General features: G+C 38.1%; 1 protein-coding gene across 2 annotated transcripts in view; it reads right to left on the minus strand.

The window, feature by feature from the left end:
* The window catches only part of flt1 (fms related receptor tyrosine kinase 1), a 145,808-nt gene that overhangs the window by 55,766 nt on the left and 71,828 nt on the right, over positions 1–18,214 (minus strand). For both annotated transcript variants that reach the window (XM_062974678.1, XM_062974677.1), the window contains exons 11-14: positions 16,437–16,551; positions 13,928–14,036; positions 8,551–8,838; positions 1,800–1,946 (exon numbers count right to left, since the gene is read on the minus strand). In XM_062974678.1, coding sequence (XP_062830748.1) covers positions 1,800–1,946; positions 8,551–8,838; positions 13,928–14,036; positions 16,437–16,551 — 659 coding nt within the window. The remainder of the gene's footprint in view (positions 1–1,799; positions 1,947–8,550; positions 8,839–13,927; positions 14,037–16,436; positions 16,552–18,214) is intronic.

Genomic DNA, 18,214 nt, shown 5'->3' on the forward strand with positions numbered 1-18,214 from the left:
GAAAGTCTATTTGGAATTATAGATCTTTTGGTAGGCTCTAAATGTGCAATATCAGAAATAAGCAGAACTTCCATCAAACTAGCAGTTATCAGTCACAAAGTTATCAAGGTTGTTGTAGGCCAGGGATTCCCCACCTTTTTTTGACCAGGGACCTCTCTCCAACATTAGTAGATTTGGTTTGGTTACTTGGGGTGCTGATTCAGAAAGTTGCATTGGATAAATCAAATCAGCTCTAGTTTCTGATACAGAACGTATGCCATCCAGTAGTCACCATCTGCTTGCCCACAGAAAACAATATTTAGTAATCTAGAGCCTATTTGGTCTAGCCAATGCAATTTTCTGAATCAGCACCCTAAATAACCCCAGGAACAGGCCTAAAAACAAAGACACTAGATTTTTTTGTTGGGTTGTGTTATTATCTGTGGTAGTAACGGTGAGGCCACAGACTATATTTTAGTTCTTGCAGACCATTGGTGGTCCACGGACCATAGGCTGGGAACTACTGTTGTAGGCAGTAGGTAGGTAAGCCATCTTTATGGAAGGGGTGGGAAAGAGTTTGACTTCCCATGATTCCTCACCACTAGTTAGGAATAATTGAATTCATGGTAAGAAAACACCTGACAATTATGTCTGTCATTGTTCAGAAATATGGATCTGAGATATGAATGATGATGCTGAGATAAGGTAACAAGAAAGAATAGTGTACAGCTTTTGTATCTTTATCCAAAATGCTTGGGGCAGAAATGTTTTGAATTTTTCCCTACAGATTTTGGAATATTTGCATATATATAATAAGATATAATGAAAATATTTATTAACATTTCATAGGCACATTATATGCATAAAAGGTAAAGGTTTACCCTGATGTTAAGTCCAGTCATGTCTGACTCTAGGGATTGGTGCTCATCTCCATTTCTAAGCCGAAGAGCCGCTGTTGTCCGTAGACACCTCCAAGGTCATGTGGCCAGCATGACTGCATGGAGCACCGTTACCTTCCCGCTGGACCGGTACCTATTAATCTACTCACACTGGCATGTTTTCGAACTGCTAGGTTGGCAGAAGCTGGAGCTAACTGCAGGCACTCACTCTGCTCCCGGGATTTGAACCTGGGACCTTTCGGTCTGCAAGTTCAGCAGCTCAGTGCTTTAACGCACTTCGCCACCAGGGCTCCTCTTATATGCATAGCCTGAAAATAATTTCATATACAGTAGAGTCTCGCTTATCCAACGCAATCTGCCTCCCGCCTGGATCCACAGATGCTTCTCTCGGCAGCAAGGACTGAACTTGTTACGGATTTAACTTCCAGCAATGTTGTTACTGTACGTTCATTTTATGCAATTCTATCTTTATTTGTAGTCTATTTGTTAGTAGTCAGTGTTTTCAATACATTGCGATGTTTTGGTGCTAAATTCACAAATACAGTAATTACTACATAATGTTACCATGTATTGAACTGCCTTTTCTGTCGATTTGTTGTAAAACATAATGTTTGGTGCTTAATTTGTAAAATCATAATGTAATTTGACGTTCAATAGGCTTTTCCTTAATCCCTCCTTATTATCCAACATTTTCGCTTATCCAGCATACTGCCGGTTTATGTTGGATAAGACTCTACTGTACAATATTTTAATTATTTTCTGCAAGAAACAAATTTTGCGTACATTCAGCAATCAGAAAACAAAAATGTCTCTATCTCATGTGGGCAATTTTAGGCTTTGGAGTATTTTAGAATTTGGAATCCAAAATAAGGGATTCTCTATTTGTACGAGGAAAGAAAGGATGACAAGTATTAGACTCACCTGGCTCTTGGAGTATCTGTTTGTTGTTTTTGTACCAGGATATCTGGGGCTCGGGCACACCGTAAACATGACACTCCAGGCTAACAGAGTGGCTGGTATTGATCACCTGGTCAGTGAGGTTCCGGAGAAGGTATGGAGCTTCCTGAGCTACAAAACACATTGAGACATTGGTTAGTACATTCCTACAGTCGTGAGGATCTATCTTTTTCTTCACTGCTTGTCTTATGCTTTGTATTGTACATGACATAGTTTTCTCAACTGTTCGATGTAAAGAAACATTATTCTATGGGAATGAGAAATACAAATCTGATCATGATGAGTGGGCTACTTCACTAAGAATTTAAGGGAAAGAATAGCCTGACTGGTCCTTCCTTCTTTAGCTAATAATATTTACAATTAACGTAATTTGCAGCAAAATAATAGGGAGCAGCACACAATGTAGCTAATTCAGCCATATTCTGTTTGTGCTTTTCATAAAATGTAAAGACAAATTTTATTCCCAGTTCAATTCAGGGAAATATACTGCAGTTACAGACAAGTTCACTAATGTCATTAAATGTTTATTTTACTATACAATCCAATTGTATTGGGAATTCAAACTCAATAGTTTATATTGATAACACATGCTCTCTTTCTAGCTCTCTCTTCTCTCTCAAAATAACCATAATTTCAAAACTTGAATATAAAACAGGCCTTCGGGAGCTTGAGCTTTTTGTTCATTGGGCATCAAAGAGCCAAGGGGATGTCATGCCATTTCAACAAGTCAATGTAATGTGAATTGTACAAGTTTATTGTCTTTTGGGGGATTTTTCAGCATACAAACATCTCAGATCACTGGTAGAATGTGACATTCCTTATAGTCATCCCTCTGAACTAAATGTGTTTTAATAAAAAGCCATTCAGCATGTTCAACCCTATAAGTCAAGAGTTTTAATTTCATACAACATGAAATAAATTTAGAACTAAATTGATTGTTATGTATTTTTCTGTACATCTGGTGAGGTGTGAAAAGGTTTCATTCTCTTTACATTTTTCAAACGAATTGGCCAGTATATTCAAATCAGACATATAAAGCCCTTGTGTGTTTCAAATGTTCTTGTCATCTTACTCCAACTTCTTGCCTTATTCATGCCCCCACCCCTGTTTTCTTAGTAAATAACTGTGCTAATTGTGGCCTAATTACAAAATGACACTGGTGCATGCCATGGATCTACTATCTCTTGCACTTCCCATAACCCCTTTGGAGCTGTCCCAAAAACTGGTTCCGGAAGGTTTCCCAGACCTCTTGAGAAAGTTTATGTAGGGATTTGTATTAGAATGGAAGAATCCTTTATCTATTCCCACTCATTTGTGTTGCATTCTGATGTTCCACCAGAGAGAATCCAGCACTGAACAAAGTCCTTTGAGACAACCAATTTTAACTCATATTTTCATTTCCTATTCACTGAGGTAGCTACATCTCAGCTACCATTGTTGGGTTGAACTTAAATATCAGCCCTACAGTATCATCCTAGGTGGGACACAAAGGTAGGATGAGTCCTGAACCTGAGCAGGAAGATAAATGGACAACAAACGTTAAGTTTAACCAAAGAAACTGCAAAGCTCAGTAATGCGTTACATTTAATCTACTCACATAAATAGTGAGATAGGTAAAGTTTATTGCAGACATCAGTATTTTACAGAATGTCAGAGTTATGCATACTAAGTATATATAAGGTCTTTGTGACTAGCAAGGAATGTAATCAGAGATTGTTTGTTGTTTACGAGGATGTTCCCAGGGTTTGGCACTGTAACCATAATATTGGATGGGATGGCCCTGAGTACAAAATAATGCAATTATAGCATTCCTAGCATAGCACAAATGACAATGCTCTGCAAAATAGTACAGGCCATGGATGAGATGTCAGCTATTATCAAAATGGAGTTCATTGGGACAGTTATAACAGACTAGCTGAATCTATAATTCTTCTTTTACGCCAACATTTACACCAGCATCTTGTTGGACAAATGTTGGCATAAAACACTTTGCTGCCTAAGGCAAAGCAGCAAATGGTGCTCCATCCCACTTCAACTTAATGTTAATTGTACTGAATCAAGTTGTTTAGTCTAACTTTAAATAAAGCCATCTAAGAAGCACCTCTTTCTTACCTAGGATGTTTAAAATACATTAATAAATGAACCAATAACCAAGAATTAGCTGACTTCTCATCATACTGCCCAAGGATTGGATATGTGAAAGCAGATTCTTGGAAGGAAAATTATTATGAACTTAAGAGCTATAGATTCACCTGGAACAGAATGCTCAGTGAAATGCATGGAAAGTTCCCTTGCTGTTGTCTATCTATTACAAAGTGGGAGCATCTCTCTGGGTTTTCAGGCAGAATTGCTTCATAGCTCTACCCTTGGCTTGGGTTCATGTTTTGCCCCTGACATGCTAAGCAGATTTAACCCTTCTCATTTTCCTAAACCAAACAAGATGAGAGATATTCAGGGTAGTGTGGTGATGATTTTCTCTTCAGCAATAATATGTCTTGGGATATGAGTTGGGATCAAAGCCAGCATCTCACTCACTGTTGAGATGGCCATTTCCTTTCTGTGTAGGACAGCTGGACATCTATAGAAAATGATACAGTCCTCATGTCACTGATTACAGTAATCATTTGAGAAAACAACCACTTTGTGTCATTTTATATATGGTTCCTTTTATATAAAAACAAAGTTAAAGAGGAGTTTCCCCCAGATTAATATTAGCTATTTAACAGAGTATCTGTCAAATCTAGCTTCACACATTTTGTACCCAATCCAGACCTAAATGTGATGCAGCTGTATCCAAATGTTTTCAAGGTAACCCATACAAAAGGTTTTCAGGAAAACCCCTTGTGTTTTCCCTTCCACACTGACATATAACCATTCGATATTACATCCTTCAAAATTAGCTGTCTATTAAAGCATGTTATTTGATAATAGGTCTGTCTATAGAATCTGATGAACTCAATTATGTGTATGAATTTGTGTTTCATTGGATTATTATAGTAAACAACATGTATAAGTCGTTTGAGACAAAGAGTGAACACGTGGGAGGAAAAAATGAGAGGTCACACAGTCTGATGGTTATTTCTGATTATTTTTAATTTGTTTATAGCCATACACATTTTTTCCATATTGAGAAACACTTTTTTACTCAAAAGTCTTACTTGCATCACTCTTCACATACTTTTTAAAAGGCTCCTGCCATTAGTAGCTGATTTGGAAATGCTTTGTTAAAGCAAGAAATAACCGTTTCCCTTACTCTTACTTCTGTGTTTTCTGAACTAAACAGACAGGGATTTTCACAGGTATGTCTGAATGACTTAACCTTTTTCCATTTGACTTAGATAGAAATCTTTGCATTATTTCACTTGGCCAATTCATCTTACAATCAAAAGTGAACTTCTATGTCACTTTGTACTTGTTTTGTTCTCTCTCTGATCACAAAAATGTGAAGGGAACTACAGAGAGGCTAAAAGACCCCTGTTACAGTTATATTATTGATCCTAGGCTTTCAGTAGCAAGACAGAGAAGAAAATTAACCCTGAGACAGAAAAAAACCCACTATACATAAATATAACCAACAAAAGCAACAATCAACATTTCTAAACTCTCTTTTCCATAGTTCTTTTAAGTTAACACTTTTATGCAATTATAAGGCAACTTATATTATTTGACCAATTAACCAATTATGAGTCAGTAAAATACACAACTGAACTGGTAATATGCAGTTAAAAATACAAACTTAAGTTACAGTTATTATTTTTCCATGTCATATACTGAAATGATAAATCATCCAAAGAAGGACAATTTTCAACCTTTTCCAGTGCGTGTTCAGTAATATTTGCAGTGGGATCTATGCATCAATAACATTGCAAAAGACAGTCTTTTAAACTTTTCACCTTACACAAAATTATTGAGTATCTTTCCAACATTCCAACAAGAACAGTAATATATACCTCTGCAATTCATGGTTATTGAAGCCTTGGCCAACTCCATGAGATGGAGGTCAGGCTGTCTTCCTTCTCCTTGGACTTGCTATAATGTCCATTAATTCCATATGTGAACTTTTTAAAAAGTCTCTTGGATCACTATGGCCCTATCTACACAGATCACTTGATACAGTTTGAGTCTAGCTTCAAATTGCAGGGACCAGGATATGAACACTCACAAAGATGTGCAAAAGAAAACCCTTAGTGCACATCAGTGCTCTGTGGTTTGTGGAACCACCATTCGGGCCTCAAACTGGTTCCAGGATGTCCTATGCAATAATCTGTACAACAAAACCACTTTTTTCAATTCCAACTTGAAACTGGATTGAATGGCCAGTGCAGATGGAGCATTCACAGAGCTAGCTCCGAATCAGCACGTGGTGAATTGAAAGCTTGTTTTCTGCTGCCCTGGAGACTAGGACACAGAACAATAGCTTCAAGCTGCAGGAAAGGAGATTCCACCTGAACATTAGGAAGAACTTTCTCACTGTGAGAGCTGTTCAGTAGTGGAACTCTCTGCCGTGGAGTGTGGTGGAGACTGCTTCTTTGCAGGCTTTTAAGCAGAAGCTGGATGGCCATCTGTCGGGGGTGCTTTGGATGACATTTCCTGCTTTTTGGCAGCAAGTTGGACTGGATGACCCATGAGATCTCTTCCAACTCTATGATTCTAGGATTCTATGAATCGGACTCTTTGCAACTTCAGAAAACTCTAACATTTTAGTTTTCAACATACAGGGAGTTGACAAAGTTTTTTTAATTGCAGCCCATATTTTGCCATAAAATATATTAATTCTCATTTAATCTCTGCTTAAATGAGTCCTTTTCCTGTTATCTTCCACAAATACACAGTAATCCTTGGTGTCACTGGAATCCAATGAACCAAACTGGCCTTATAACCATATTGGAAACAGACACTGAAAGTTACTTTGCAGAAACATACATTTTTTTCTTGAAGCCATCACGGTAATAATAATGAAAGGGGGGATGGGGAAGAGATCTGCTGTATACAAGAAGGCTATAGGTGAAATTTCAAGACATAAACAATCATTCTTTTCTTTACCCTGACAACTTCCAGGTAGCTAATTGTTTTCAGAGCAATTTAGGCTCCACAAAACTGGCATGATGGGGAAATGCTATTGTTTACCCTTTCACACTTGACAAAAGCAATTCCCACGTGAACGACAAGCTTGGCTGGGGACACAGTCCTGCTACCTTAAAGGAGGAAATGGGTGGGTGAGTTCTCAGCCGCAAGAAATTGTCATGTTGTCACCCTCTTGTTTTAATAGCAAAGCCACTTTTGTTTCCATTTTTGCTCTCGCCATTGTGATCCTCACATGCTTGGCTAAAATTTCTATATCATAATTAATCATAAATGAACACCCTTCCAAAATATAATAACGATACGCATTGTAAAAAAATAAAGTTATCAGATCTATTAAAAATAGTAACTTCTTTCTTATACAGATTTTTTATTATACAGAGAAACACCTTGAAATAAAGTCACAAAAGACAATGAGAAATGTTTAAAAGTAATGAAAAATTACTTTTAATTCTCCATCAGTAGTTTTTTTTTTAGAATTCTTATGTGAAATTCTATTATCATTTCAGTATAAAAATGGAATGATGTATGCAGGGTATATTTAAGTGCACCCAGATCCCAAAACAAACAGCCTTACATTTAAAGTTTAATGCATTCAACATTATTTGGGCTGACCAAAACTTTTTCAATAGGGAGTGAATATAGTGGTTCTCTTTTACTGAAACAACAACATATTTCTCTGTCAAAGAAGAGTTCTCCATAGATGTCAACACACTTTATCAATAACACTTTTTTTAAATAAAAGGTAACCAAACGAATGGCCACTTCAAAAGCACCCTCAATTTATTTTTTTCAAAGAAAGAGAACCCAACTCTGGAGGTTTTAAATAGTCTAATTTATGCAAACAATCGAAGACCATTGTGTCTTATTTCAATGTGTTTATTTCTTATTCTGCATCCTCAGAGCTTTCCCTGAGAAGAGTCATTTAAAAAAAGATTAATATATTTAGTGTAGAAAATGACTTCAAATAAATAAGCATAAGAACTTGCTTGGCAGGCAATATTTATAAATCCACAGAGAGCAAATTAAAGTAAAACCAACATAGTCCAATCACTCTCTCGAACTGAGCTGTGCTTATTCTGCACTTTTAAAGTTTAACTTATCAAAAGTCCAATGGTGACCAAAGCCAGAAGTTTTTTTTCTATTCTGTTAAAAAAAGTTTTCAGTTTATCCAGCTTTGACACTTGGGAGGAGGCTGAATATCAAAGCCGTAGAGAAGGTGGGTCCAAGGTTTTTCATTAGCACTTGGTGGGAGACTGCAAAGAACAATACAACATAACACACAAAATGCAATGCAGGGGGTTGGGGAAGTCTTCCAAATCCCAACTTCCATGTCTTTTTCAAAGCAGAAATAATCTTTCTGAGCCAAATTGGAAGCCCAGGTTTAGGGATTCACTGGTCACTTTTTCCCACTCTTTTTTTTTGGTTCGTTTTTGCATGGCTACACCGTCTATGTGTCCAAAGCTCTCGTGTTTGAAAGTGTACAGTAGTAATCAATCAAGATTATACGAGAGTGCTGTCAATTTTTAGTGAGTCCTTTAATGGTTTACATTGTGTTGTGTTGTACAGTCATTCCTTGCGCTCTTAAATTTGTGGATCCGTGAGAAAAGAGCCTTTTTGTTACAGTGCTCACCTCTGACTGTAACGTCTTTCTCTTGAACCACATCTTCTCCAGTGAATATGTTCCTTGCTCGGCAGGCATAGGTCCCTGAGTGTTCAAGCGTAACATTCTTGATTATGAGTGTGAGGTCAATGGAGTAATCCTTAACGGCTGGCTTTTTTATTCTTGTCTGATTGACTGTCCTTGGCAATATCCAGGCAATGTCTTTGTAGAGAAGTTTGTTGGCTAAGCAGGACAACGCAAGTGTTTCTCCTTCCACTGGTGTTTTCTTTAAGTTAATATGAAATCCATTTGGCACATCTGTCAAAAATCAGAACATAATTTTCATTCATGGGAAACTCTAAAAAATATCATTTCACCAATCATTCTTATCATCCATCTAATATGCTTGGCCACAGGTTATGGGCATACAACCTTGCTGTTGCCAAGTACATTGGTATTTGAATCGGGTTAGTGTCTATATGAGAGGCAGACTAGCCCTGTACAGTCATCTTTCCACATTTGACATTTGCAGATTTGATTACTCACAGATTTGATGAAAATGTTCTTTCTAGGAATCTCTAAGTCCTTCAGTATGACTTTATTGTCAATTTCCTACAGTCATACTGGAGACTTCTAGATAGGCTTCTAGAGAGAACACCTCTCTAGGTATATCTAGGCCCTCCAAAGTGATTCTGTGGTCTGCTTCCATACAAAGTGTTGGTTTTGACCTTTATAGTCCTACATGGTTTAGGTCCAGGTTACCTACAGGATTGCCTTCTCCCATGTAATCCGGCCTGAACACTTAGGTCCTCTGTGGGGTGGCTACTCCAACCAGCCAGAAACAGACTGGCGATCATTACCCAGAGGACTTTTTCATCGGCTGCCACAAGACTGGGGAATAACCTGCCAGAAGATCTCTGACAGCTAAAAGAACTGTTGGAATTTAAAACACACCTGAAGACCTATCTCTTCTGGCAGGCCTACCCAGCCAGTTTTAATAATTAATTTAAAACTTGTGTCTTGTGTTAATTATATTTTAATCTTTGTTCTGTGTATTTTAACAACAACAACAACAACAACAACAACAACTTTATTTTTATATCCCACTCCCATCTCTCCATGGGGACGAGCCCAACATCAACAGATATATGTATTTTGTAGAAGTGTGTTTTAATATGTGTATTTTATATAATGGTTATGTGATCTTAGTTATGTTGTAACCCACCTTGAGCCACTAGGAGTGGCTGGTAAGAAATAATAATACTAATAATAATACTAATAATAATAATCCCCTACTGGGATCTGCGCGCATCATCCGAAAATACATCACACAGTCCTAGACACTTGGAAAGTGTTCGACTTGTGATTTTGTGATACGAAATCCAGCGTATCTATCTTGTTTGCTGCATCACACAATAAAAAAATAATAATAATAGACATGCTGGAAGTACAAATATTTCCTTGAGAGGTGCTCTTTTGGATAAAAAATTTACAAATTTTGGGTCCTGGTTACCGAACCCTGAGAATGTGGAAGGCTGATTGTATTATTAGTGCTATGGTGGAAGAAAGATAGGCTATAAAATACATAAATTTTACATTATTGCAATTTGGGTAAGCCAGTTCACAATAATATTAAACAAATGCGTAAACAGGATTTCTAGCATCATGACCACATAGTTTATTGATTGTACTCTACTCCATTTACATTGAGTTGGGGACGTATTTGAATACATGTAACCAAAGTGGTCAAAAACCTGGCTGGCCCTGATCCTAGCAGTAGCTAATCCAGACACTGGATAGAGCACCCTCAATGAACAACAGAGATATCCCAACAGAACAAGGATGATCCTGCATCTAACTCATCTATGGTTTTTTCCTCAATACTAAACTGTTAATTCAGTATCAAAACAAATTTATACTCTGCTGATGAAACAGCATTTCTTATTGATTTACATAATTAGCTTTCATGTCTCCATTAGGTCTCTTACATACTGGCTACATTTCAAAAACTAAAATAACGAGGTTAACTTTTTCTTGGCCCTAGAACAATTTTGTTGCATGTGTGGCTAAAACTGGAATCAACGTTTGGAAAATGCTGACTTTTCTGGATTTTCAGTTTTTGAAATGTCAGTTGTAATTCAATTATGTAAATTTTAATTTACACAATCTATGGGTTAACATATGAGCTGCAGCTTTTTCCTCTTAATTTTGAGTATGATCCTGTCTGTATTAAGCACAGTTTGAGTTGGCTGCAGTATTAAAAAGGCCAAAGAAAAGCCAAATGGTGCACTGTGCATCTTAAAGACACTTTGGTAATGTTCGAAATCCCATCTCATTTAAAGTGCTATTATAATTTTCAGTCCAGTTCTTATGCTACCTAAAGAAATTATGTGATTTGGGAAGGAAGGAAGGAAGGAAGGAAGGAAGGAAGGAAGGAAGGAAGGAAGGAAGGAAGGAAGGAAGGAAGGAAGGAAGGAAGGAAGGAAGAAGGAAAAGAAAAAGAAAAGCAACTCAAAGTTCTTTAAAATGAGAGGTCCCCTGATCTGCAACATCTTGTAGGTTGTTAAACCTGAGACAAACTGGATATCGAGGGGCTGGAATAATGTAAAAGAGTTTTATTTACTTTAGTGATTTGAAACTTCCTGTGGAAATAGCTCCCAGGTTTCCTGATGGAAGGTTTTGTTTATCTTTGCCAAGCACCATCGGGAATCTCAAAATAAAATGCTTTAGTGACACTGGCCAGCCAGGAGATAAGGCTGTGCTGTTCCTGTCTCACTCTCAGTAATTACAAACACACCCATGGCCCTCCTGTGTGCCAGCAAAACCATCAGAAAATAGGGGAAGGATCAGGCCAAAGGCTTGGGGTGCATGGAAGAATGGATTTGTTTGGCATTAAAGGATTCCTTAGGAAATTGGTGCAGTTTTGGATGTCAGGAGATCCCTCATAGAATGAATGTAACCGAATGAAATACGCATGACTTACTATAATAGTGGCTAACATCAGAGTATATTTTGCATCTGATTACATGGTTGTAGCTTCCAAAAGTTTATGGTACAATAAATTTGGATTTTTATCAGATATTCCTGAACTCATTTGTTCCACAGTGAGCATAACACATTATAGATATCCATTTTTTTTTTAAAAAAAACTGAGGCTATCATATTTCAGACATATTATAAGAAGACATGACTCACTGGGAAAGGTAATAATGGCAAGAAGAAAATGAATATCATATTACAGGTGAATCACTTCAATCAAGGTTCTAGGTCTGTGAGACCTCACCAGGGCTGCTGAAAATATTTAGAGGTCTTTCATTCATAGGGTCACAATAAATCAAAACTAACATGGGGGCTAATAGCAACAAATTATTGTTATTTGCAAGGGAAACCTGAAGATTTGCCCAGACAAGATAAAAGGATGCTTTTAAAGAGCATGTGTCCAAGAACAGCAGAATCCCTGTAGTACTTAAGGTATTGAGACCTGACTGGAGACAGGAAGAGTTGGATGGGCATAGACACCCCATAAATGCAAACACCTCTGTTCATTTGAAATCATGCCTCAACATTTCAGATGCCATCAGGGAAGATCATTTCTGCCACCTATGGTTTGGGCCAAGCCAACTGTCCCAGGGCTACAGGTGAAGCCTTATTTATATAAATATAAACATGAAATTGGGACTTACACGTGAAATTTGAAAATCTATTTTTCCTATTTACAAGGGTAACATGTGCACAAATAAAATGAAATATGGATATGCCAAAAGCAACATTTCCTCAGGCAGGTGAACTGCTGTATTTTTATTTAAGGAGGCAGATAGCGTACAGGTAACATCATTAAGTGTAACATGTTGCTTCTAAGCCCTGGTCGATACAGGACCATCAAAACCTATGGTATACTTCACCTCCTACAAATTGCCAAATGTATCAACCCTGAAGCCAGGGTTATTTTATTCACTACTGAGAGCCCCCAGAGCAGCAGGTTAAACCACTGAGCTGCTGAGCTTGCTGACCAAAAGATTACCAGTTCGAATATGGGGAGTGGAGTGAGCTCCCGCTGTTAGCCCCACATTCTGCCAACCTAGCAGTTCGAAAACATGCAAATGTAAGTAGATCAATAAGGACCGCTCTGCAGAAAGGTAATGGCTCTCCATGCAGTCATGCCAGCCACATGACCTAGGAGGTGTCTATGGACGAGGCTGGCTCTTCGGCTTAGAAATGGAGATGATCACCAAATTCCAGAGTTGGACATGACTAGACTTAAGGTCAGGGAAAACCTTTACTGCTGTTTATTAGTATTTATTATTTGTTTATTGGGAAAAGCAGACCACCTGAGAAGTGTGGACCTCCTACCCTGTGGCCAGGCTTCTAGAGAGATGATACTGGGGGTAGCAATAGAATAACCACATTTCTCCCCCCCCCCCCCCACATCTTTTTGCGCAGAAGACAACTGTATATATCACACAACCTGCTCTTCCACACCCTCCAAAACCAGCCTGTTATCTCAGGTGGCATAATGTGATGTTCTGTCACAAGCCCTGGAGTACATTCCAACTGCTATTCAAACCACTGGGCTTCCATATACGGAGAAGAAGAGAGAAGACATAGTTCTGTCCTTTGTCTCAGGCATCAAACTGCCTTATTCTGGTTCTGTAGACCTCATATTTATCTCAGGATTTTTTTTTCTCTCTCTCTGGTCAGAACAGAATAGTATATGGCCCTGGAAGACAGCTTCTTCCTGCCCCACACATTCCTGTCCCTCCCTGACATTCTCTGATCAAACTAACTTCAAATGGGAACAACTTGAAAGTTGCTGAAAAGCTAACAACCCTCTAGCAATCAGTCTAGCCCTGAAGGATCTATTTTGAATATACTGAAAGGAAATCCTTTTTAGCATCCTGGCCTTTTGTTTGCAGCCATTGGTATTTTGTACTGGCATTAGTTTAAAGCTGCTTTTTTGTTGTTTCTCAGCAAGGGATGAACAATAAGAACATTTAGGTTTTTTTAGCTAACTGCAAGAAGAAAAGGTAAATTGACAACAGGAGCATACATTACAAAGAGCTCACGTGTAATTGACAGTCTCCCACCACAAAATCTTTAGTCCAGTGAGATCCAACATGCACTGGAGTATAGAAAGAGTTCAATAAAGCTTTGGTTTCTTTGGGAAACCATGAGCTGAAGGGTCACTCCTCTGAACAAATCTTGACATGAAACCCTGTAATAGATATGCCTTAGAGTTGCCATAAATCAGAAACGGCACACAACAGCAACTGCTAGCTATATGCATTTTCCAGTCTGTTATTATGCTCTATGCTATATAGACTATGCTATATAGTATGCATCCACCATACATAAAAATGATTCTATCCCATAGTTTGCATGATTTCATATTGCATGAATTGCACATTACCTGTTACAAAATAACTGATGCTTCTTTCATCACTTCCCACTTTGTTGGAAGCTATGCAGCTGTAGCTTCCAGAGGACCTAGATTCGGCCACAGTCAATATGCTGGCAGTCTGTGAAGAAAGAAGAGCGTTAGCTGTTACAAGACCCACAAAAAGCTCTTTTTTTCTCATTGATCTTCCTAAATACTGCTACCAATATGATTCAGTTTTTCCACTTATTTAGTGAAAGCAAGATTAGCAATGCAAGGAGAGCGAGCATGTAAAACCATGGAAATAATGGGAAAATAACAGGAAAGCAACTTCCCCAGGGGATCTGTATATTATCAGAGTCATTACATTCTGGATATGTGGAAGAGGATTAAACATTGATTTATCTCATGTACTGATGACAGGGTACAATAAATGAGGTGTGGTGACACAAACTCTACCCTGCAGGCTGCCTAAAGGTCACTCAGTCAGTGAATGCTGTTGGCAAGAATAACATAGTATTGGAAAATTTAGCTCCCATTTGAAACAGGTTCATCTGTTGAATCAAGAAGGGGCAGACACAGGGTGGTGGCTCTTTTTCCTTCTTTTTACATTTTAGGTTTAGATATTAGATATCATTGCAAAAGAATAATGCCAACAGCATGTTTTTACTGGCAACTTCTTTTGATTCTGGCAGCATCATGTTTGAAAAATGGGGTAAGATGTGTTGCATATTTTGATTAAATCATCAGGATTTACCCTGGGGAATAGATCTCATACTTGACCGATGAAAGCTTGCTTACAAAACAAAGTTCACTCTTTTTCGAAACTGATCACATTTCAACAAAGAATAGACAAATAGAGCAATGATTGTTTGTCATGAGAGGTCCAGCTTCATGCTCTAAAGCAGAGTTTCTCAAACTGTGCTCCTCCAGATGTTTTGGACTTCAACCCTCACAATACTTAACAGCTGATAAGATGGCTGGGATTTCTGAGAGCTGGAGTTCAAAATACCTGGAGAGCAGAGTATAATCACTCTTTTATTCAAGTTTATGAGCATTTTTTAATGCAGCCCACTCAAGTTTGAAAATACATCCTGGAACGATGAACCATTATCAGCCAATATTTCCAGTTGAGATTTATACAGAAGTCTATTCTGCCACCTCAAAATAAAACAAAATGCAGCACATTCTGCATAAAGAGAAACACTCTTTATGCAGGGGGCCATGGTGACGCAATGGGTTAAAACCTTGTGCTGCTGAACTGCTGACCTGAAGGTTGGCAGTTTGAATCCATGAGACGGGGTGAGTTCTCACCTGTCAGCCCTAGTTCCTGCCAATCTAGCAGTTCAAAAATATGCAAATGTGAATAGATAAGGCAAAGAGATGCTCCAAGCAATCTTGCTGGCCACATGAAGTGACAAAGCAGGTTCCTCGGTTTGAAAACGGAGAAAAGCACTTCCCAGAGCCAGAGATGAGAACCACCTCCAGAAGCCGGAAATGAAAGGAGAAGCCTTGCCTTTGTTTGTGTTTGTATGTCTTATGTGATTGTAAAGGCATTGAATGTTTTCCTATGTATGTAAATGCTGTAATCCGCTCTGAGTCCCTTTGGGGAGAAGGGCGGGATATAAATAAAGTATATTGTTATTACTGAATCTATAAAACAGAACATGCACTATGTTCTGATAGGCTTTCATTACCATCATGTTAGTATACAGAAGAAAAGAACAGAACAAAACAAAACAAAAACACCCTAGAACCTCATTGGTCTCTTGTACTATATCATAGATTAATGTCATATTTTGACTTGCTCTGTGTAGGTATTAGCAAAGTAATTCTTGAATTCTATGCCAGTTTTAAGATTAGGATTGCATTTCTCTGCCTCAATCACTAATGTCTAATAATGCAACGGCACAGAAAATACATTAGATGAGAGTGGCACAAATCTCACCAATGTTTTGTATGAAAAATGTTCCAATTAGTCTTGTAATTATGTGGAGAATTAATCAGCTCTGGTCCAAAGGGAACATTAATCTAAAGAAACAGCTTGGTATATACCTGTTGAAGACGTTTAAAGAATTTCAAAACTATGAAAGTTTGAACTATGAAAAATATTCAACACAATTCCTCATAATGAAGCAGTTAGTCAATAATAAATTATTGTATTTGCCCATATTATTTGGTAAACTATGTATCAGTAATAATGTATCCCATTTGGCACAAACATTTTGTTTTCTCCACTCTCAACAAGAATGTAAAATCCAAGGAGATTTCTACGGCTAATCATTAACAGGCTCTGAAGACCACATAGTGAATAATTGAGGGTACACTATGGAAGAGGACCAGTCGGCTTGCAATTATTTACATGGATAATATGACCCAATTTTCAGAGATCTGAGTAAGGACGACATATATGCATATGATAAAAAGTGTGCAACTGTGATCCTATGTGAGTTGATTGTAGAAGGAGCATGGGCCAAGTCCAAATTTCAATTCAACTCTGAAGCTTACTAAATGCCCCAGGTCACAATACTGCTTACTATACCTTATTCTTCCCCTCAATTATTGCTGTTCTTTGTGTGATGCTTTTGATTTTGTTTCCTGTAGAGCTTCCAGATTTCAAGATGAAAGATCTCTCTGGATTGGAGCAAAAGTCATGCCTATGACAGGATAAATAAGAGTGAAGCAAGAATCTCGTGTTATAGAGCATAAGAAATCATTTCCCGCAAGACGCACTATCTTAGTATAATGACACTCTTAAGTGCCCATGGTCCACAGCTATTCCTAGTAGTAGATTGTAGTCTAAAGTTTGTAACAAGATTCAAATTCCCTGGGATAAACTGTAATACCACATGCAATTCCTCAATAACCTATTTCAAAGGCTATTAAATACAAATAAGATTTTCTGTACTGCAGGCACACTGGGACTGGGCTTTCCAACATTTATATAGAATTGCATATAAAACTAAAGAACAAGTAGACTGCTGAGAGTTGCCCATGTCAGCTGCTACATGTTCAATATCATACAAAGTTTAAGCATTTACCCTGAATTAAAGCATAACATTTAGATTCTGAATTTTATCTTACACATATCTGAGCATGCTGAAAGAAAGTACAAAGACGAATCATCAGGATCTAAAAAGCATCTAAAGAAAACCATAACCTAACATGTAGCTTTAGGATTAAGTCATTAATTAATTTCAAATTTTAAATTCCATATCCTCAGGTTGACTTGAAGTCAAATGAGATTTGATGCAAACTATAATTTCATCAGATTCAGGTGACTTGCACTCACATCCTACCTTGAAGGATTCTCCTGAGTTGAAAAAAATGCTTCAACGCTGAGTTTCTGCTCACAATCAGAATCCATAATGAGGATTACTGAAAATGGGAGGTGCTTTTAACAATCAGAAGGCACTATGGAAGTGGTTCTCAACCTGTAGGTCTCCAGGTGTTTTGGCCTACAACTCCCAGAAATCCCAGCCAGTTTACCAGCTGTAGGGATTTCTGGGAGTTCAAGGCCAAAACATCCGGGGACCCACAGGTTGAGAACCACTGCACTATGGATTGGATTCAGAAGGAGGAAGTTTACCATTCCCTAACCCCAGAAAAACCTCATCACCACTGTTACAATGCTATTTGGGAAATCTCTGAAGAATTAGATGCACTGTGTAGCGGAGGGTCCCCATCCCCAAATCATGGGCACTTTTTGAAAGTGACGTATTTCTGTCCTGAGAAGCAAGGTCCTAGACCCTTGTATTATCATTGTTGTCATCAGCCCAGCCACAATCATAATAACAAATGTAATTATTACAGTATAGTATACTACACACTATATTAGAGGTGTCCAATCTTTTGGCTTCTCTAGACACACATAAAATATGCTAACACGAAAAATAACTGATAAGCAAAAACAATAAAGAATCATGAAATCATAGAGTTGGAAGAGACCTCGTGGGCTACCCAGTCCAACCCCCTGCCAAGAAGCAGGAAAATCACATTCAAAGCACCCCCGACAGATGGTCTCTGTTTGAAAGCCTCCAAAGAAGGAGCCTCCACCACACTCCAGGGCAGAGAGTTTCACTATTTAACAGCTCTCACAGTTAGGAAGTTCTTCCTAACTGTGAGAACTGTTCAGCAGTGGAACTCTCTGCTCCAGAGTGTGGTGGTCCATGCATAATTCTAGTGATATTTGCTTTGCATAATAATCTTAATTCTGCACCACACCATTCAGAGGGTCTTCCTGAGCAGTTATTCTGGCTGAACTGTTTGCAATTATAATGTGAATTGCAGATACCCTGTTTCCCCTAAAATAAGACATCC

The sequence above is a fragment of the Anolis carolinensis genome, chromosome 3, assembly GCF_035594765.1.
Source record: "Anolis carolinensis isolate JA03-04 chromosome 3, rAnoCar3.1.pri, whole genome shotgun sequence".
Classification (NCBI taxonomy): Eukaryota; Metazoa; Chordata; class Lepidosauria; order Squamata; family Dactyloidae; genus Anolis; species Anolis carolinensis.